Source organism: Enoplosus armatus, chromosome 14 (genome assembly GCF_043641665.1).
Source record: "Enoplosus armatus isolate fEnoArm2 chromosome 14, fEnoArm2.hap1, whole genome shotgun sequence".
NCBI classification, from domain to species: domain Eukaryota; kingdom Metazoa; phylum Chordata; class Actinopteri; order Centrarchiformes; family Enoplosidae; genus Enoplosus; species Enoplosus armatus.
The window spans coordinates 6,411,534-6,432,738 of record NC_092193.1 but is presented as its reverse complement, the minus strand read 5'-3'; the positions used below and the strand labels follow the sequence as shown (position 1 = coordinate 6,432,738).

At 42.3% G+C, this 21,205-nt stretch overlaps 1 protein-coding gene across 7 annotated transcripts in view; it reads left to right on the top strand.

Annotated features, from left to right (window-relative positions):
- LOC139296587 (receptor-type tyrosine-protein phosphatase mu-like) overlaps positions 1 to 21,205 on the top strand; it is a 142,390-nt gene that overhangs the window by 103,631 nt on the left and 17,554 nt on the right. For 4 of the 7 annotated variants that reach the window (XM_070919040.1, XM_070919038.1, XM_070919037.1 and 1 more), the window contains 8 exons: positions 807 to 964; positions 3,969 to 4,049; positions 4,766 to 4,792; positions 6,599 to 6,610; positions 7,801 to 7,994; positions 12,290 to 12,377; positions 13,346 to 13,422; positions 17,794 to 17,830. In XM_070919040.1, the coding sequence (XP_070775141.1) occupies positions 807 to 964; positions 3,969 to 4,049; positions 4,766 to 4,792; positions 6,599 to 6,610; positions 7,801 to 7,994; positions 12,290 to 12,377; positions 13,346 to 13,422; positions 17,794 to 17,830 (674 nt within the window). Of the gene's footprint in view, positions 1 to 806; positions 1,025 to 3,968; positions 4,050 to 4,765; positions 4,793 to 6,598; positions 6,611 to 7,800; positions 7,995 to 12,289; positions 12,378 to 13,345; positions 13,423 to 17,793; positions 17,831 to 21,205 lie in introns of all 7 variants that reach the window. The other 3 variants (XM_070919039.1, XM_070919036.1, XM_070919034.1) reach the window with 2 other exon arrangements.

Genomic DNA, 21,205 nt, shown 5'->3' with positions numbered 1-21,205 from the left:
ACTCAAACTTTCCAAATCTTTGAGAGTTTTCATTTGTTGCATATTTATTCAGAAGTTGAACAAACCAAAGTTGCAGCTAATGCGTTCCTCAGTGATTGTCACAGTGCAACTTATTTTAAGTTCATATAATCAGGTGGAAATAATTAAAACACATTCAAGACTGTCATAGAAATGTCTCAAATAAAGCAGATTTCAAAGGAAAAAGTGTGGCAAGACATAGACTTACATCACACGTATTACAGCATTACAGTATTATTAGATTAAAATAAAATTAAGAACAAATAAATATATAAAGTGATCCAGGACAGGTGACATGTGAGCTCTGCAGTTGCTTTTACATGAGAAGAACCAGTATGTGTGCACACATGTGGATTAGTGCATGCCGGTGTGTGTTTACTCCGTACACAATGCTTTTATGGTGTTTGATCAGGAACAGATTGCTTGTAGGCTCCAGCACATCAACCCAAAGTAGGTCAATAAAAGCAGGTTGACTGTTTCAGTTCACCGTTCACAACTCTTAATTCTTCCGCCCCCAAATACTATAGCTAATTTTAAATCATCAGGGCCACTGATGTATTTGGGTTAGGGTGTCACACCTTTCCACATTCTCAAGGATTTATATTCCACTGCGTGAAAAAGCATCTGGAGCCTAATAAAACCTAATGCGACCACAGCCCAGGGCACATAAGCTCAGCCATCTCATTACATCTATGAGTCATCGCTACCAGCATCATATCGGATCAATTCAAGAACAGTCATTGTTGTTTCTGTCTGATTGTTTGTTTGTGTTTCTTCCCCCTTTAAAGGAAATTGGCTAAGAAGCGTAAGGAGACACTGAACAGCACCCGCCAGGAGATGACAGTGATGGTCAACTCCATGGACAAGAGCTACACAGAGCAGGGTACCAACTGTGACGAGGCCCTGTCCTTCATGGACACACACAACCACACGCTGAACACGCGCAGCGAGTGCGCGCTCACGCTCAACGGCCGCAGCGAGTGCGCGCTCACGCTCAACGGCCGCAGCGAGTGCGCGCTGACTCTCAACGGCCGCAGCGAGTGCGCGCTGACTCTCAACGGCCGAGGTAAGATGGTCCTGCATCAGCCTACCTGCCTTTTACAGTCACACACACACACACACACACACACCACAAGCACGGTGGAAGCAATTTATTTTGTTTGGTCAGGTGAGAAAGAAATCAGACTTGGCTGCACAGGAAATATTCACACTGGGACGACCTAAAAATGTGAGCCTTCTTCCAAGTGAACTGTGGATTTAGGAACATATAGCAGCAAAGAAATCTCTAAATTTTCATTGTGACACCATATGACTTTTTCTTATTAGCATGATAAAGGTGTTTTTCCCCCTTTTTGGTCATTTATCACATCCAGTTGCATAAATTAGTGTTGAAAATGTATTTTTAATGAAGAACTGTCTTAATGTTTCTTTTTTTTGTGTGTGTCTGTTTTTGCCTTGTTCTAACCGAGAATTTATTCAGTCCGTGCAAATGACTTGACAGTAATTTTGTAGCTATTGAAAAACTGCCCGTTGTTTCTGCTGGTAGCCAACAGGGAACCGGCTTCTTCAAAACAGAGTTTACTTTCATTCAACGGAAAAGACTTTGATATGATTTTGAGAAAGATTGTTTGATTCATCCTTCTTCACAAGCCCTCAAGGGTTTGTTCTACCCTCTTTATACATTCCCTTTTTAAATTTCTTTAGTTTCCCTAATTAGTTTTTGTTAAACTAAGTATAAATGTAAACTTAAATCAGCAATATTAACAATTTACTATTAGGTTTCTGTCGCTGAAACCTGGACTATACTGTACATTAGTTGTATATCTTGTTAATAGCCTGAAATGTGTAGTTTTGTTTTGTTTTGTTTTTTCAATAATCCAGACTGGGAAGTCTGTCTGGAGGTCCTAAACTAAAAAGCACTGTTCTGTTTCCAATTCATGGAGGAAACAAACACTGGATGTGCTCTGGTGCGATAACCTATTCATTTTCGCCGTCCCAGGTTAAACCTAATACTTTGTTGATGGACAGCTCAGCTAAGTCTGCACCCAGGGCTTGACCTGGTATAATCCCAGTCAAAACCATCAGATTAAAACTCCACAGCAGCTTCTGTCTCCACACCCCTGCAGGGGATGAGCCCCAAAGATGCTCTGACCTTGATTAACTGTCTGTTAGTGTGGATGTTCAAATCTGGCCCTCTGTCTGCCTGCGTAAGTGATTTAAATTACTTTTTACTCTGCCCATCAGAGTAATACCTAAACCCTCTCATGCTCTCCGTGACCTTAAATGACGGTCAGTAGTGTCATTTTGGCTCAAAACATCATGGCTGACAGATCGTTGTCTTGAACATACTGCAGTCACAACACAAACTCCATTAGCACGGCAGTTGGCTCTGTTGATGTTGCGTGAGGAGTTCTTATTCTGTTGAGAGAGAAGATGACAAAAGAGGGGAGAATTGACAACCACTCTCGCCCATATGAGTATTTCTATATTCAATGTGCATCAATAGCAGTAATGTAAAGTAATTTAGTGCATTTACTCAAGTATTTAGCTTTGATACGCTACTTTACACCTACACTCCACTACATTTCACTTCAGCTATAGTTACTAGTTTTACTTTGCATATTAAGACTGTACATACAAATATGTCATATCCTTATGAATTAAAAGACCCAACAGTATATAACATAGTTCAAATTGGTTAGTGATAATCATTTATTGATATACAATACAACCCTGACGGGGCACAAATCTTCTGCCTGATGAAAATCACTGGTTCCAGATCTGAATATTCTTCATTTTCTGTGATATTGAATCTTTGGGTTATGGGTTGTTTCAATATGTCGCCCTGGACTCCTGGGAACCTGTGATAGACATTTGTTCCTCATTTTTGTAATTATCACATTAATCGATAAGGAAAATAACTGATAGTTGCAGCCCTGTTTTAAACCCCCCCCCACTGTTGCTCAGTTCAATACACTCAGGGGTTTTGCTGCTATAGCCTTACATGGTTTGGTTTATGGTGGCTAATGTTGGCAAACTTTAGATAGATACTGCAGTAAAACTTAATCTAAAACTAACTTAATCTGTTTGCTGACTGTGTGACTTTGCAATTGTTCAATGGTTTTATCACAAAAGTAAAACGAGTAGTAAAACAAGTAAGTACACTGTTCCTCACCAGGAAATATGCTGGTTGTTTCTTGCTTGTGGTCCCATTCTTGCTCTCAGTCAGGTCGCCTAATGATGACCGTTTTATTGTTGGAATAAAATCACCACATGTAAATACACTTTATTACAGTTTTTTTTACAACCTGAAACTGTTTTATAATAATGTTTTGAGTTATTATGACTTAAGATCTTTTATAGGTGTTATTTTTGTTATTTTGCTTGTATTGAGTGTTCCTTGCAGCTTTGTTCTCACTTTTAAATTGGACAAAATGAGGAGTCAGACATATAAAAAAAAGGATGCCATACATGTGGGGTAAGGACATTTTAAAAGGTGCTAAATAAGAATAAAAATTACGCATAGAAAGTCTGGAAAAAGGAATCAAAATCAACCGGGACTTTAATTTAAGGGGTCAGTTCACCTAAATCACAAAGAAATACATGTTCTCACCTACATCTAGTGGTATCTATCCATGCACACTTGCATGCAATTTTAGTTTAGTTTGCAAAGTTCTCTGAAATTTCTGTTGTCGAATTTTGAGGTTTGTGCACTAAAATATAACGTTCACCACAGGATTAATGAGAAAACAGGGTTCTTGTAATTTGGGAGATATGGTCCTTTAAGATCAATTTTGAAAGCAGGAATGTAATGGTGTATTTATACATTGCGGTACTGCTGTTTTTACTTATGTACTTATGTTAAGTTGTGAATACTACCTCCACCACTAAGCAATGCTAGACTACTGATTGCCTTGTGTTGTGTTGTTCTTTTTTTTTTCCATCTCTAGCCGGATCATCACCCTCTTCCTTCACACTGCCTAAAGCCAACACTCTCAGTACTTCCATCCCCACCAACTCCTACTACCCAGGTAAACATACACTGTATTTTCCTCACGCTAATCCTGTATGTCAACAGAGAAGTGCTTACTATATAAGCAGTGGTGATGAGTGAAACCAGAAGGTGTGAAACCCAGTCATCATGAAACCTGCAGAAGTGTCAGGATGAATTTAATATGACACAATGTTTTCAAGCAAATATTAATTAGTTTTATGTTCTTGGTACGACCTCTTTTTATGTAGATTACAGACTAATACTGTAATAATGTGTGCTTTGAATTCAGATAGTTAATATATGCTTTAAAAATTAAAACGATCTTAGAAACGATTTCACAAATGAGAAGGTAGATAAATTGACTTTAGATGGGTTTACACTCTGCTACATCTCTGGTTATAACAGAGAGTGTTTTATGTCGCTTTGCCAAGATGGAATTTAGCTGTTCAATTATGACTTCAGTTTCTCCAAATAATATGCATCATGTTATGTCTTATGTAATCAGATTACAGCTCATTGATTGCTGATGGAGTAAAGGGCAGCTAGATTTATAATCAACTAAACTTGGTGTATAATTAGCTTTTCTGGAAAATATGATAAGCTTCTTGTTATGCTGCTTGGCAAGAAACCAAAAAACTGTGCATTATTTTTTGTGATTGTTGTGGGTTTTTTTGTGGATTTATCAGCTTCTTTTATTTACTGCAACTCTCTTTCCTCCTCCAACTTCTGCACTTGTTATGGGGGTATGAGCAGATCCCTTTGTGCCAACTGCTATCTTAGGTGAGACACATTTTCTTTTCCCATTGCTGTTGATTATTTATTCTTACTTCTACGTGGAAGAAGATTACAGTGCAATACATTCATAAGATGGCTGTTTGGAGACTTAACTGTGAGGACAAAACAAAGCACAGATTTTTTTTTTTTCCACTTTTGGTTTGGTTGGTTCTTTAACTAAAGATGGCTTCCTCACCTTCATACCTGCCTGCTGCTTCTTCCCCCTCGTCCTCTCCCCCCCACCCCCCTCCCCCCTCCTCCTTTTTCCTCCCCCTCTTCCTCTCCCTCCCCGTCAAACGAGGGGCTCTCCTGGGCTGAGGCTGGCTTCACTCCATCCCATCCGCATTGCGTGTCGTGCGTGTGATGTCACATACATGTTTGACCTCTCATATGCATGGACAGACATGTGGACTGGATGTGGGGGAGTGTCTAAGGGGGGCAACGGGGGGGCAGTTCGCCCCAGCGCCAAGGCTACAGTGTGCTGAAGCCATAGCAGCTGCACTGAGACACAAACAGAAATTAAACAGTGTGAGAGGGAGGCAGACAAAACGCTCTCTCTTAGCCCCGCTCACCAAAAATTTCGAAAAACGGGATGCGTTCGGTCTGAATATCTAAAGTCTTGCATTAGCTGTGCTGCCCTCCCCTCCCTCCCCTCTCTCCTCACTACGCATTTAACTCCCCTCCCTCCCTCCAAAACAACAACCTTTTCTATTATTCTTTTTAATGTCGCTCCCCCTGCCTTTGGCTAACTGCTAGTGACCTACTTGTTTTTGTTTTGGTTTTGCCAGTGTTTATTCATCCTGTTCAGCGATAAAATAGAATTATAAAAAAGCATTTTGTTCTTCTTTTAATTATTACAGGCCTTTTGTTGAATATGCAGAGCCAACAGTGCAGCATTTTAAACGAGCAGGCGCTTTTTATACCAGCATAGCACATAATGTAGCTACTAAGTGGGGCGCTAGAACTGTGATAATTTAATACTCAAGGCCAAGAAGAAAGATGCAATAAGCAACTCTACTCCAGCCTCACCACAAGTACCATAACTGTATTTACAAGTACACAACGTACAGTTAGGGCTTTTTCACTTAAGTGCAACTTAAAGCAGTGTCTTTCATCATCACAGTTGTGACAGCTGCTTATGTTAGTCCCACATTTAATGAAGCATGAAACAATTAACATGAAATTACAGCAGCCAGAGAAGGTTACATGCTTTCAGTTGTGACACATTCAGTCACAGCATTGTCTCATCAGTTGAGGTTAATGATCAAAACTGATTAGATCATAAAGGATTGGTAATGTTTTTGATTTCATCGCACACTCCTATTTCAAAAAAAAAAAGAAAGAAAGAAAAAAGAAATGGTATAAATACAGGTGTCACCATCAGCACATGCAAATATAATTGTAGCAATTAGAGAAAGAAATTCAAAATGTCAGAATACTCAAAAAATAATTGGCATCATTAAAATATGCAAGTCACAGATCGGAAACAATTACAGCTTGTTCCAAAGACGACCAGTATTTCACCATTATTTTCTCCCTTTGAAATCCATGACTTCCTTGTTTTGTTCTTTTACTTTTGTCTTGCACGGTTGAAATTGCCCCATCCATCCACTCAACATCCCCCCTTGACTAGGCTTTCTAGCGAGGCAGTTTGGACTGAGTAGGCATGTGATCTTGCCCTTTAGTGTAGCTCTAAAACACTCTACTGTAACAGGTTCTCATGCTGTATTGTTGCTTATCCCCTCTCTCCTCTCTCTTCTCCTCTCTTTCTCTTTACATACGTAACCTCTTATGTATCTGCTATCTAAAAAGTGCCCATTAATGGTAAGTTTTCCCAAGTGGGCCCTGGGTTGGGGGAAGGAGGTGGTGTTTACTCAGAAAGCAAGCCGACAGTGAGAGGCTGCTTCTGACATGGACATTACGACATTTATTGCATGACCAGTGGACATGTTAGCATCTCACCACCCTCCGTACCGTGCCACCAAGCCACCATTAGCCTAGCATGGTCAAAGTATGTACAGTGCCCCATTGGCAGCATCACCCCATGCATTCTCCTCCCATCTCCGCTTCCCTCCTGTTTTTGTTTTTTTTTTGTTATTTTAGGTTTGATTTTTTTTTTACATTTTTCGGGGGAAGAACGGGTGGCAGGGGTTGAATCCACGCTGTGTCTGTGTGATGCTTCTGACGGTGCCTGCTGCAACATGCTCACTGTGGCCCACCGCACCCCCCCACATCCTCCTTCATGTTTCTGGACACCCTCCATCGTCCGCTGGCTCCCCACAGCATCTGTGCCTCATGTCTGCCACTGACTGGATTACAGTATGAAAGAGCTGGAATGGACTCTGACTCTCAATATGAGCTGCAGCCCAAACCAGCATACTGTACTGCCAGTAAAAAAAAAAAAAGTAAACTTGTTGTTTTACAGCATCTTCATGTGGATTTTTATGATCGCTCTATACTGTTTCTTGCAGTTGAGGGCCACTGACTCCTTTTATTCTGACAGTAGCCATATTAAATGCTAACAATGTAAGCGCTACACTTAAAGGGCCTTGTATTTTAATGGCTGTTGTAGAGTACAGTAGGCCTGTAATATTAAATATGTTCCAGCCACACACTGAGACAGATGGACCTGAACCTTCCCACCACATGACTCATCCTATTACTCAATGATGTTGTGTTGTTGTGACCATCCATAACAAACAGATTACTAGTTGAGAGTTGTTTGTCAATCTGGAGGGTGGTGACATAATGTTTAACAGTAAATGAGGTAATGTGCCATCTGTTAATGGGAACAGTTGTAAGTGAGATTTGAACTGGTGTGAGTGACAACACCTAAGCAACTCAGCTCAGCTTTATATGTCGATAAACTCATAAAATACCACTGCCATTTACTGCTGCAAGCATTATGTCACCCATATGTGTCTTATAACAATATACTGATAAATCAAGCAACGCTAGCTCCTACCTCTCTGTCCTGACCTGCTCTGTCCTGTCCCTGTTCTTGTGTCCCGCAGATGAGAGCCAGAACATGGGCAGCGACACCAGCAGCCTGGTACAGTCGCACACTCACTCCCTGAGGAAGCGGGAGCCGGTTGATGTGCCGTACCAGACGGGTCAGCTGCATCCGGCGATCCGGGTGGCGGACCTCCTCCAGCACATCACCCAAATGAAGTGTGCCGAGGGCTATGGCTTCAAGGAGGAGTACGAGGTAGGACGCAACCCAGCTGCCAACCCCCACTTGAACAGTTGCAAACCCAAATAAAGCCTGGTGACAGCCTTGTAGCATCTCCACGGAGATTCTTGAGTGGAAATGTTTATCAGTCTAATACAAGGCTTCATCTGTGTCATGGTGTACAGCCCCATGTCTCTGTCTCTGTATCTGTCTCTCTCTCTCTCTGTCTGTCTGTCTCTCTCTCTGTTTTGCACCGCACAGCAGAACTGTTTTGTTTCTCCCCAGATGCACTTTTATGATAAATTGTTAATGTTCCCCGTCTCAGTGTGTTTACGGTGTGATTCGTTTTGTTGTTCATCTGTTCCTTGTTGTTTGCAGCGATTGTGCATTTTGTGTGCGTGTTTGCGTCAAATGCTGCTGTCCCAGTTCCCCTCGGAGACTCAGCTGTAGACCAGCTTGAAATGCAACCCCCCACCCCCCACCCACCCTACAAAAAAAGCGTTAGCGGCTAGCTGTGTGTTAGCCATGCCCCCTCTTTTATCTGAATCAGGTCCGATTAGGCTCCAGCGATGGCAGCCTGCTGCTCTCTTAAGACTGTTGTCACACAACAGCATTGGTAATCTGACACCATGCCTCTCGCTGACACCAAAACAAAAGATTTTGCCCCAGAAGAGCATCACTCTCATTTCCTCTCATTAGTGCAGGAGGCTGGCAGGGCTTGGCGGCACTCCAGCCTCCTCGCCGTCCCCCAGCACCACACCAGCCAGCCTCGTCTCACCCTGATGCCGTGTTGTAACAGACTGGCTTCAAGCTATGCTTTTTAAATCCTTCTTTTTAAATATCTAATCTGTATCACTTCAGTCTGTCTATCTGACATCACGCTGGCCCTTTTCACTGATAGTATTGCCACTTCTTTTTATTCTTACATCCCCTGCCTTTCTTTATCACCTTTCCTCACTTTTCTCCTTTTTAATTTGCATCACACCTTCTTCTTCAGCCTCTGAACATATTGCCTGCACTTCATATGTCCTCTCTCTTGCTTCATCTCTTTTTCTGTAATTTACTTATCTCCACCTCCCGCATTCTTTTCATGCTTTCCTCTCCCTCCCTTCATTTCCCTCCCTGCTTAGTTCAACTATGTGTGGGCCAGATTTATCAGTAATTAACTTCCCCGCTTCCCCCTCGTGACTGCGGAATTAAATAATGCAGCCTCCTATTGCTACCTGCAGCATCAGATCATTGAGGGGCTGGAGTGCTTCGGGCTGCCCTCCGGGCCTAATCCATTATGGATAAAGGTGTTTTGGGTTCACGCGGCCAGAACTGCATGGATGCATAACAGTCAATCAAAAGACAGCATCGTCGCAACAAACCATTGGCCCCCGTCCCCTCACCCTGCTGTCACCTAGCTGTCCACAGTGGGAGGCTTAAAGTCTGTAACGGAGCTCATTCTCACTTGGCTAGAGCGATTCATTTGTATGTCGTGTTCCGCTGCTGTCTTCTCTATATCGATCTGTCTTAAGGTTAATGCCCTTTTTAACCGTTTATTTCTGATGATGAGATTGGAGCCTAGTGCACCTCTAAACCTGTTGACTTACACTGTACTATATCTCTCTCTGACCCATGCTTCTTGTTATTCTGTACGTTAACTTTGGATCAGATAAACGAGGTAAGCCAATACTTTTGGTTATTTGTCAATTTCTTAGACTTGTAGATTATATCACAAACCTGACAGATTGATGGTGCTTGTTGGCCCTGTGGGATTACAACATCTCACATATATGATCTAGTCTGAAAAGGGCATTTACCAGCAGAAGCTATGCAAAGTTACCAAAGCATTTGACAGTCCAAAGATGATGAAATGTGTGAAACTTTTGTCATGCCGAGTCTTTACAATGTAAATGGCAAATGTTGTTATCACCGTGAAATGTTTTTTTTTTCCATAATCAGAAACTTTTAGATCCATAAGTACTCCACAACCTAATGCTGATGTTTTTTCATAAAGCTTTTCAAAAGTATACTTACTACCCCATCAGTACAGCTAAGAGAAAGAGCCAGAATAAATCGTAAAATGTAAAATTTGACTAAATTGGAAGATAACAGTGACTCAAACCAGCAATGTTCTAATTACAAATTGAGGTGTGGGTCAACACATTCATTAGTGTGTTTCATTATCACATAGCTAAACCAACCAAATACCAAAGTTCATTTACAATTTGTGCTACCAAACAGATGACAAGACATCTGGAAAAAAAACATGAAAACTTCACAACACGTTGCAAACCCATGTTGTGTACTTTGCAAAAGCTTTATAAAGCCATATTTGATACAAGCTATAACAAAGTATTTGCATGTCCAAATTCTTCTGCACGTTGACGCACAGTTTGAGTGAGCGAGCCGTAAGCAGGAAACAAGTTTCAACTGCTTTGTAAATGTCATGTTGTCATTGTATTTCACTTGTTTTCTGCTTGTTTCATGTGAAGGGAAATGTGTTGCGTCTAGCCTTCTGTGAGATTATAGAGAAATTCTATAAGCTCCAACCACAAATGAACACTAGTCAATTTGAATGAGTCTCCTTTTCTCACACAGTAAATGATTAATTCGGAGGCAACTCACTAAACAATTCTGCTTCCCTGTTACCATTTAAATTTTTTTTTTACTCCGCCGCGTGTGTGCTGTATGTCAAGCGCTCTGTTGTCGCTTTATGTAGGTTTCCCCATAGTGATTGTGTGCAGACAAAGTACGTTGCTTTTCACTTACAGTAAGTGGTTACAGACAAAAACAGCATAGCACACAAACTGTGCTGCGACTGGAGTACAGCAGGAAGCCTGTAATTAAAAACATACTAAGTTGGATCTGGGCCAGTGGGAATAATTTGAGGATGGTGATAAACTACCTGCAGATGCGCTCACGTTAAGTACAACACCGACCTTTGCTGCAAAATAGTTTTTACAGGTGGAGCCAGCCATTGTTTTTCAATCACTGTCTGGTGAATTTTAGGGAGGCAATTATTCCCTGTATGGATATATAGCCTTTAAATTGAAAGCCTTCATATAATCTCTACCACTTGGGACACTTAACTACTTTATCACCATCATTGGTTTTTCTGGATTCGGGATCTAAACAGCCTGAGGAAGGAGACTGTAGCATCTGAGACAGGCAGGGTCACTCAGTTTAAGAGGGAACTATTATAAAGTTGCCAGGTAACGTCTTTCGGCTTGAAGATGATTTGTCTTCAGATGCTTGATATTAGACCTTTATCCTTCAGGGTGACAGAGAGAACGACATTGGCCCGTGCATTTACTCAAGACATACTGCCACAGGAGGAGAGGCCTGTATAATCCATCTCGGAGACATGCTTCCATCTTCACTGGAAGGATGGGACATATTTTTAGCATATTAAAGCTGTTTCTCAGTGAAATCACTAATCCTTAGGACTTAACACAGGAATATGTCCTTGTGTGGTGTCTGAAAGACCTTTATTTGCTAGACAAACGGCCTGCCGCCTGCCCGTAGCACTGAGATGAATGAAACCATCAAGTCCTAGAGCACTGAAGATTGAAGACAATGCTCTCCTGCTCTCTCAGACTGCCTAACCACACAAAAAGTAACTCTCCATACAATCTGTTTAACCTCCGATAAATGCTCTCGAATCTTTACTTGCAGATGGCCTGCATTCTAATGCATTAGCTGACTTTTCAAATGTGCATTAGCTGACTATCAAAAAGCCAGAACAATAACATGTTTTTGTCCAGGCTAGTCTGCTTGGAGCCAACCCCACCCGCCCCTGCTGAACAGCGGTGGACTGGCAGTGGAGATGTATTTTCATAATTTGGCTTAATTGTGCCTGGTGTGCCATCAGAATGGAAATCTCCCCAGCGAGAGATGATAAATATTTCATGAGGGTAATCTGAGCGGAGCGGTTTTGATCTGCAGACGATGAGCTGGCTTTATTTTTCCCCGCGTCGAGCTGATTGAGTCCTTCAGATGAGGCAGGCAGACAGACAGCCGCTGCGGTGGCTCCGCCCGGCAGAGCGACGCAGGGGGAGAGGTTTGAGCGTGACACCCGCCGCCCCTGCCCTAATGGCACTCGCTGTTTGACACAGCTCCCCGGGATCCACCATCCTCTCTGTGTTTCATGTCTAATAATGATGTGAATATATATCTCTCTCTCTGTCTTCCTTTCCATTGCCAATGTTTCCTTCCTTTTTTTTGTTTGTTGTAGAGCTGAAAGAGGAAGACTGTGTTCTTTAGCCTGGTTATCATTTAGAGTGCTCACACATGACACCATATTTCATCTCCCCCTCTTTGCTCTCTGTTTTCTCTCTTTTCAGAGCTTTTTTGAGGGACAGTCTGCGCCATGGGACTCTGCCAAGAAGGATGAGAACCGCATGAAGAACCGATATGGGAATATTATTGCATGTGTGTACAAAGCACCTCCTGAGCGCTCATGAGTTTTTGTGTGCCGTTCCCATTCTTCAGGCTGATTTATTGGCCAGGCTTGTGACTCTGGATAACTATAAGCTGCTCAAACAGAGTTTTATTATCAGCCAACGAGAGCAGCTTTGACCTTTCCAATCTACTTTTATATTCATCTTCCTGCAGTGTCTTTTCAGTTATGAGAAATAAGCCGCGCAGCGTATGGCACATACCATGTAGCCTCGGCAATGTTTATAAAAATGTTGAATTTTATGTCACAATTTATTCGTATTATCTTTCCAAGCTTGAGCTGAGCTGTGATGCAAATTTACCAATTAATGCTGATTGGCCAGTTCATTTAACCCCCCCCTCTTTAATCAGTGCTGTCGCAGGCAAACTTTGAAGATCCAATTTTGGGGATTATCCTAAAATGACTTAAAAGTTACATAACGTAACTTGAGAATGCAAACGATGTATGTAAAATACCACAAATCACAACAAATTCCATTTCTTTGATTATGAACATTATCTAGAGTCACAAACGCATCTCACCATAAATGTCCTTATTCAAAGTAATTGTATTGTGGTTTAGCCTATAACACAGTGTCCACATTGTGTTCTCGCTCCATTCCCACTATTACTATTACTATAAGCTTTTCCATCAAGCAAGTTTCATGCACCTCAATTCTGATTTCGTATCGTCAAGCTTTTAAACTGACAGCAGCATCACTGTGTTTGTCGTACAGTCACATGACAGCGGCCATTCATCGGCCACGTTGCATTTCTACAACTCTATTTTAATTTGTGCCACAGTAAGATGCCCGTCTGGTCACTCGTCCTCTCCTCCATCACCACTGTCTCTCTCTGTTCCTCTGTTTTACTGTCTGTCTCTCTGTCCCTCTCCCCCTTTTCTTGTCCTGATGCCCTCGTTAATATGATTAATTCAACGCTGGTTTCTTCCCCTCTTCCAGATGATCACTCCCGTGTCAGGCTGCAGGCCCTGGAGGGGGAACAGAGCTCCGATTACATTAATGCAAATTACGTTGATGTAAGTACACACACCAGCCAGCGCCACCAACGCAAAGGTCACTGCGCTTCCTCTCGGGGAGAGAGAGGGCGCTGGTGCCGCCATCGCAGGGGGCCTGAGGGACAAAACAGCCCCTACTGCCTGCCCATCACATGCACGCACACATACAGACAGAAACAGTCACACACACACACACAGTGCCTTTATATTCAACTTTAAAGGGCTGCTGTATCCCTCTATTCATTGGATATATTAAGAGGAATGAAGATCAGAGGCTGACAGCGCTGGGAGAGAGAAAAGGCAAACTGAGGGAAACTGAGGTTATAGTTTTGGACTTTGCTTTGAACAACAGCATGACCACATTGTGAAAACCAAAAATGAGGAGAAACGGGGGAGAAGTTCCATGGATGATTAATCAGCCAAGTTATAACGATGGATAAAACAAATACAAGATACACAATAGGGTAGCACATAAATTATTAGTACGGCCGCTGTAACTCTTCTGTTGCTTTATTTACTTGACGATGATTGCGTCTCCTTTACCCATCAAGTGAAGAATTCACCAACATGTAATACCTAAATGACAAGAAGGTCATCAACAGACAGTACTCCTAAGATATTTTGTAGGATAATAACAAAGTCGCACAACTGCTGCGTTTGCTTCCACAAGAGGACACTCATCATTTGCACGATCTTGTCAGTGTCATGTCTGGTCATTTTAAGCAAGTAAACAGGCAGCCAATGTTGTCATTCTCTGGTGGGGCCGGTCTTGAAAAATTGCAGATTGCTGTTTTTCAGCCTCACTCTGCTTCACATCCACATAAGGCACCTGCTTTCTCCTCTACTGTTAGACGCTGAAAGCCCCTCATGGACAGACAAGTGAATCAAACTAGACACACAGCAGTTATCTATAGAGGTTTTGTTTTACATCTTACCTCAGGAGAGTACTTGCAGCACAGCACTTACATGCACTTGAGTAACTTAGCATACCTTTACAGTAAGTAAAGTCATTAAAAAGTGGCGTGAGACATGTCTCCCGTTGAAAACAGATCCAACCCACTTAGCTCACACAATATAGAACCTCTTGATCTGACCTGATTTGCTGTTGATAGCAGGGTTAGTAGCAGGATGTGACCAATCACAGCAGCTCATTGGCCTCTTTGAGCAGATGCTTCCGCTCTATGTGTAATGGCCTGGTGATGTACCTGACTTCCTAAGTGGTTTTCTGCTCAGGAGAGAACTCTCACTCCGTCTCCCATCTTCTGTTCCCTCCGCCCCTCTAATGTGGTAATTTGTAATCTCTTGTTACGCCTTCAAACATAAATTCATAATGCAAGGTGTGCCACGGCAAATGCAGGGGGCTTAAATTATTTACCTTTCCCACTATTCAGTTTATGGCCCATTATGCTGCGAAAAGGGGCGCTGCGGAGGAGACTCTCACAATAGAGAGGGCCCCATTATAAGATAAGAATATACGCATATTAAAGAGGGTCCTGATTGAAAAGGATTTCCACTGCTCTGCCAGCTTCATTGAAAAACTACTTAGTAGAAATGCAGGCAGATGGGTAATGATGTTTTTGCTCTTCAGAAAGCTTTTTAACCCATCTAGAAGCTTGTCCTGCCCAATAAACTCTTCTGTGTAGAACATTTCCCACAGTGTTTGTTATTGTACTCTATTATACCGCCGATTATTTCGAGTCATGTGCGAGTAGGCAGAGCCAGTAGGGTGTGTTTCTTTTTTCCGCAGCTGATTGAGTATTTTCATAAGCATTGAGGAGGCAAGGAAACATAGTGTAATATCCTGTTGTGTTTGTGTGCACATGGGGCATAAAGAGGTTTGCTGAGGCTGTGCGCTATATACTGAAGTAATGCAGTGATGTGCTATAGAGTCACTAATCCTTAGCTCTGTCTCTTAACGATTATATTAATATAGAACTCATTTGTAACATGTTTGCAGTTTCGTGTATATTCAACAGAACAGCAAACCGTTGTTGATATGTTCATACCTAGTGTATCTGCACAATGTTCACAGTCAACACGCTTTATTCGTTTTTCCCTGCAATACTTACTCCTGACAACTAAAGCATGATTCATGTTGTTTATGATCATGTTTAGGGGAAGTTATGTTGTGTTAAATGTTGGGAAAGGTTGTGGTATTGTGGTCGTGGTTAAAAATAGCAAAGTGCAAACTGACTTTCCCCAACCTTGTTACTTGTTTAGTAGCCTGGAACTAACAACACGTGGGACGCAGGACCCCAAACCTTGGTCTTACACTTTTCCATCCACCCTCCATGACCTCCTCCCCATGAGTGGTGGACCCCGACTCACCCGCTGTTTGTTTAATTTACCCTGCCCTAACACAACTTTATTGAGAAACATGCACAGTGTACATTTTGACACAGAGCCCAGTTTCTACATAGTCACAGGTTGCGGCCAAGTGTTGACATGAGATGTGAGGAGTTCGACCAAAAACTGATTTATTTCTACTCAGATTGTTTTATTTGAGGCCTGAAAAGTTAAAAGTATGTAGAAGTAGACAAGAAAAATGAGGGAGAAATGTGACAAAAATAGAAAAAATGAACAGAATGTTATGAAAGAGAATAATTTTTTTCCCAACCTGCCAGAGTTCCCGCATATATATATATATATTTATATATTTATATATATACTTATTACTTTTAGTTTATAAAGTTTTAGAAAAAATTGCAATAAATGGCAAATTATCACAAAACAACTGACACAATAAATCTGGGGCTTTCAGGGCCCCTTAGGGTCCGAGGCCTCAGGGCAGTTTCTTACTTTGCCCTGTTAGTAATCCAGCCTTGCTCTTCGCTCGACTTTTGTGTAGCATAAGGATGTTTCTAGATCATAAAAGAAACATTGCCAGCGAACATAATAGAGTCGGCATTTACTCGGTTTTCTCCAGAGTGTATTTGACAAAGCAAATAAGTAGAATATACATGTATTTTGTAGGTGATAGGGTTGGTACTTCAGATTTGCAAAAGCGGCCTATCTAATGATATTCAGACTGAAAATACAAATTCATGCCCACAGGCAAAAACATCTCAAGCTGCATACTTTAGACATTCTACACCCCACTGTTACTGGAAAGAATTAATGTAAATGATCACTGTAATAAGCAATGTTGCAAAATACAGAGAGCATAACATTTTATTCTCCTTCAGTAATTTACACATCCCTGGAAACAAAGCCTGTTCAATTAGTAATTTCAACATGGACACTTCTGCATGTATCTCTTTGTGTCGCTCATGAAGAAATACTCTCATGTTCCATGAGATGTAACATGCGTCTAAAAAGCCGCAAGTCCATTTGTAGTAAGCTCTACTCACCTGACAGTCACTGTCAGGGCCCGCTTTCTTCCTCTCCCTCTCTAATCCGACGGCGTACTGGGCCTCCACTTTACTTGACAGAACTTACATGAAAGCACAAACAAATCTCCTCCTTAGTCCAGAGATAAAGAAGTCATTAAAAATGGAGGACAGTTGAATAGCTGAAAGAGCCCCGTGGATGAGAGAGAGAGTGAGGAAAATATCCTTTGTGTCTTTCTCCCTTCATTGGAGGAGCGTTAATCACAGTCCAAGTTAAATTGAATATGAGGGAGATAAGCAGAGCAGCAGGGGTGGGTGGAGGGGGGGAGAAGACAATCAAGAGGAGGCAGGGCCTGGGAAGAGCCTTTAAGTCCTAATGTTTTGTTTCCTGCCTCATATCTCTGGAGAGAAGACAAGGAATTGGACAAATAAAACTTGAAGGGATTAGAGTAATCCGTGAGACTGGGAGCCTATTGTGAAGATCAGTGCTGTTAGTTGTATCTTGGGGATTATCAACACTTTGGCTGCTTACTCCAGAGGTGTGCTGCATATAGAGTGTCTGATGGAGAGTGTTTATGCATCTCTTATCCAGCAGCATCCGTCACTAGATTTCAGTGCGTTCTCCCGCCTCAGTCAAATGTTGACACAAAGAGCTGAATGGCTGTACAGTAGCAAACAGCTGGCCGCCTCACTCTGCACGGTATTTCTGGAGAGCGGCGCGCAAATATCTCAAACAATCCCTGTTAAGGTGGAGCAACAGTAAAATTAATTTCTGCTACTGAAACATCTGAAACACAAACAAGCGATTAATTGGGATTCCATACAGTTTCAATCTGTTCTGTTCGGTGATGCATGCAAGTTGTATTTGTTTGTGATGTGGAAATAAACTGAGTTTGCATGCAAGGGTCAATCTGCGTTGTCCGGAAACTGACTAAATATCAAAGACATTGTGTGTTTCCTGAGAGGAACGACCTCAGAACAACTGCTCTTTTATGAGTGGGAAGAAAATGAAGTGACTCTCACCTTCTTTTCTCCCGCTTTTTTTTTTTTTGTGTGTTTTCAGGGCTACCACAGGCCAAATCACTACATCGCCACTCAAGGTAAGAATAAAACTTTCTAAAAATTGCGAGGCACTCTGTGTCAGAATGCGTGGGCGGTGAGAATTCAAGGCTGTCTGTTTGTTTGGACGGATGGATGTGTGCAGGTGTTTGCGAATATCTCTCTGAACATCCCCATCGTTGTTTACATGCGCTCTTGCAAACTACTCTTTGATGCTCAGTCAAGTGTGTGCTCGGGGAATCTGGTACTGCTCAGTGCACACACACACACACACACACACACACACACCAACACACACACTCACGGACCTCTGAGCGAGCAGAGCAGCACGTTTTCTTTCTCTGTCTCTTTCCGCTTTCCTTCCATCGGTGGTGTGGGAGCGATTAATCAGGCAGTCTGGGAGAAAGCTGAATAAATAAATGGATTAGCTGACATGTACAGACACATTTTGTCACTGTGTTAATCTGGCCGGCAGATTCACAGGGCGAGGAGCACTTACCGTGACCCCAGAGGTTAAGTCTGATTGATGGTTAATTGTTATGAATTTTGCGTGGAGAGCTTCACTCCCACACAGCAGGGCTGAATGCATGGGGATTTTGCGTAGCACTTTAGAGGAAAAAAAAATCAGTGGAGGGAAAAAAAAAAAAGAAAAAAGGAAGAGGCGTTTTTGCGAAGAGGCCTTAATGGATTCACAATCTGCTTTGGCGGAGCTGGGAGTTGCATAATTACCTGTTTATTAGTGCATTGCTTCTCTTCCTCAGTGTCTCAATTAAAACAACCCTCTGTTTGCTCTTACTTTAGAGAGAGATGGCATACCAATCAGGTTCAGGTTATCTGTCTGTCTGTACTGTATGCACAGCACCTGGTGTATACTGACCACCGAGTCAAACGCTCAAAACAAAGCCGCCTGTCAAGTGCCAACTCTCTCCTGCGGGGCTTCAGTTCACAAAAACAAGCCGCTTTAATTGGCGCATTCACATGGATTATTATGACTTCTATAATTGTCCTATAGTCATTAAGAGCATTCCATATTTCATTTAAAAATATGCATATGGAGATCAGCAGTCAAAGAAATGTGGCAAACAGAAGTCCTCTCTAAGATGAAAAGCTCGAGAAGCCAAACGTGTTTCCATTCAAGTTAATTAGCCCCTGTTTTCTCATTGAGCTTGCATAATAAGTGCTCATTTTCCACCGACTGTATCGCATGCACGATAAGGCTTTTCACAGTGTAGAGCCATCCAGTACGAAAGACAAGGAGTTGTGTGTGTGTGTGTGTGTGTGTGGGGAAACATCTGTATTCTCTGGGAGAGCAGGCCCTTTTATAATTCATCATCAGCTCCGGCAGACTGACAGGAAGGAAGGCTCAGTCTGCTGACACTGAGGCAAAGAGCAGCCCGAGATGATAGGAAAGCCAGACACAGACCTGTCTCTCTCAGTCAGACAAACTGCATACTGTAGCACCTGAAAAGAGCACCTGGGCATTGGCACAGTTGCTGAAAATTAGGAAGTAGTCTCTTCTCTCCCCAAGTAAAGTTTTTCAGTGAGTGACACTTCCACTCGAGTCCACTGGGACCAGTGGCTCAGGAAATGATGATACCCGCAATAGTGCTGGATAAGCTAAAAAATCTTTGTCATAAATTGGCAGTGGGGGTGGTTGAGGGTGTGCTTAATATGGCAGACGTGTGGGATAACGTTGTCCCCGTTCTCTTATGCTATAAACTACAATGGCACTCATTAGTTTGGGGTTTATTGATGAGTCCCTTTGCTCTGTCAAGGTGACAACGGCAGGTAGAACAGCTGTCACTCCATAAAAGCCTCATCACCTGAGCTCCGCTCCTCATTATGTAGGTCATTCTCTCATCCATCCTTTTTTTTTTTTTTTTTTTTTTTTTTTTTGCTGCAGCAATACAACAACTGACTCTCGGTAATTCACCAACGCAAACTGCAGCTCACCTACTTAGCAGACTGAGCGCGTGCATGCAGCCCAGCCCTCCCAGTTCGCCGCCTCACCTCTGTCCATTTTTATGTCCCGGGGATCGTTTAAATACCGATCAGACATGAGCTTCTTCCTGGCGGAGACTGTGAATTACACTGAAGCCGGGGTACAAACAGCTCTGATAAGTCCCTGCATCCTCCTGGTGATGTGGAAAATATTCATGATGCAGGAAAGGGTTCAATTTCATCAAGCTTTCCCCTCCGGCCCTCTCTGCTCTTCCCTCCTTCACAAGCGCCAAATGTCACCAGCAGCGCAAAAGTTTCATTATTTACAGGTTAACATCTCAAAGCCCAACGGGGGGGGTGAGGGATGGGAGATAGGAAGAGAGAGAGAGCAAATCAATGATAAGTGAGTGTACATTATGCCAAAGTCTGCTGCATGTAATATTAATGGGCAAGAGGGGAACGCAGCCCAAGTGTTTGTCTGTGAGTGTGTATGTGCGCACGCTGCTCAGGAGTTTTTGCGACGTACCTGGCTGGGGGATTTCTACAGCTGTCACACTCCCGGCTTCTGAGGAGGAACAGGCCTAGTCCCAAAACACAGCGTCTGCTGCAGCAGCATTAGCTCTCTGACAGCTGGAAGTGAAGCTTCTACTGGTGTTCTTCTTCTGTAAAGTGCCTCCCCCAAACTTCTCCAACTAGGCTCCATACTACTACGCCGTACTGGAAACACTGTTCTCACCTTGTAGTTCCTCAATTGAGCTCTCAAACCAATTTCCCTTCTAACCTGACTCTAAGAATCTCCTCAGTGAGGCTCTTCATCAAGACGACTTGTTTGTTTGAGGCATCTTTAAAATTAAAATTTGTTAATTTGTGTTTTGAGTCCAATTTTTGTAAGTAAGACTTTTTGTTTTTAAATCATTCGATTTATTTGATTCTTTAAAAAGCTAGTAAAAGTTAAATTTTTGATTTTGATATATAATTTGCACGGCGCACTCTGTAGTTTAAAGCAACTGTTTTGACATTTTGGGAAATATGCTTACTCACGCTTTAACGTCTGTACACGAACTATGAAGCTCGAGCCAGCAGTCGGTTAGCTTAGCATGAAGACTATAAGCAGGGGGAAACGGCTAAAGTTCTAAAATCCACCTACCAACACCTCCAAAGCCCAATAAACAACACCTTTGATTGTGTTTGTTTAATCCATACACAAAGAGAAATGGAGAAACAAGAAGTTGTTGCAGAAGACGTACATCAAATTGCAGCACGTAGCTCCTCATAAAACCATTGTTTGTTCCCATATGAGTGTTTTCTCATCTTAAAATAAATCTATGTTGATTGTTGGCAGGAGACGGGATGTAAACAACGGTCTCCTTTGTTCACCAGACCATCTGCCCTTATGTCCACCGTATTTTGTGTTGCTACCACTACATTATGTTACTTCTGCCTTTGCTTCTGACAGTCATTATTCACACAACCAC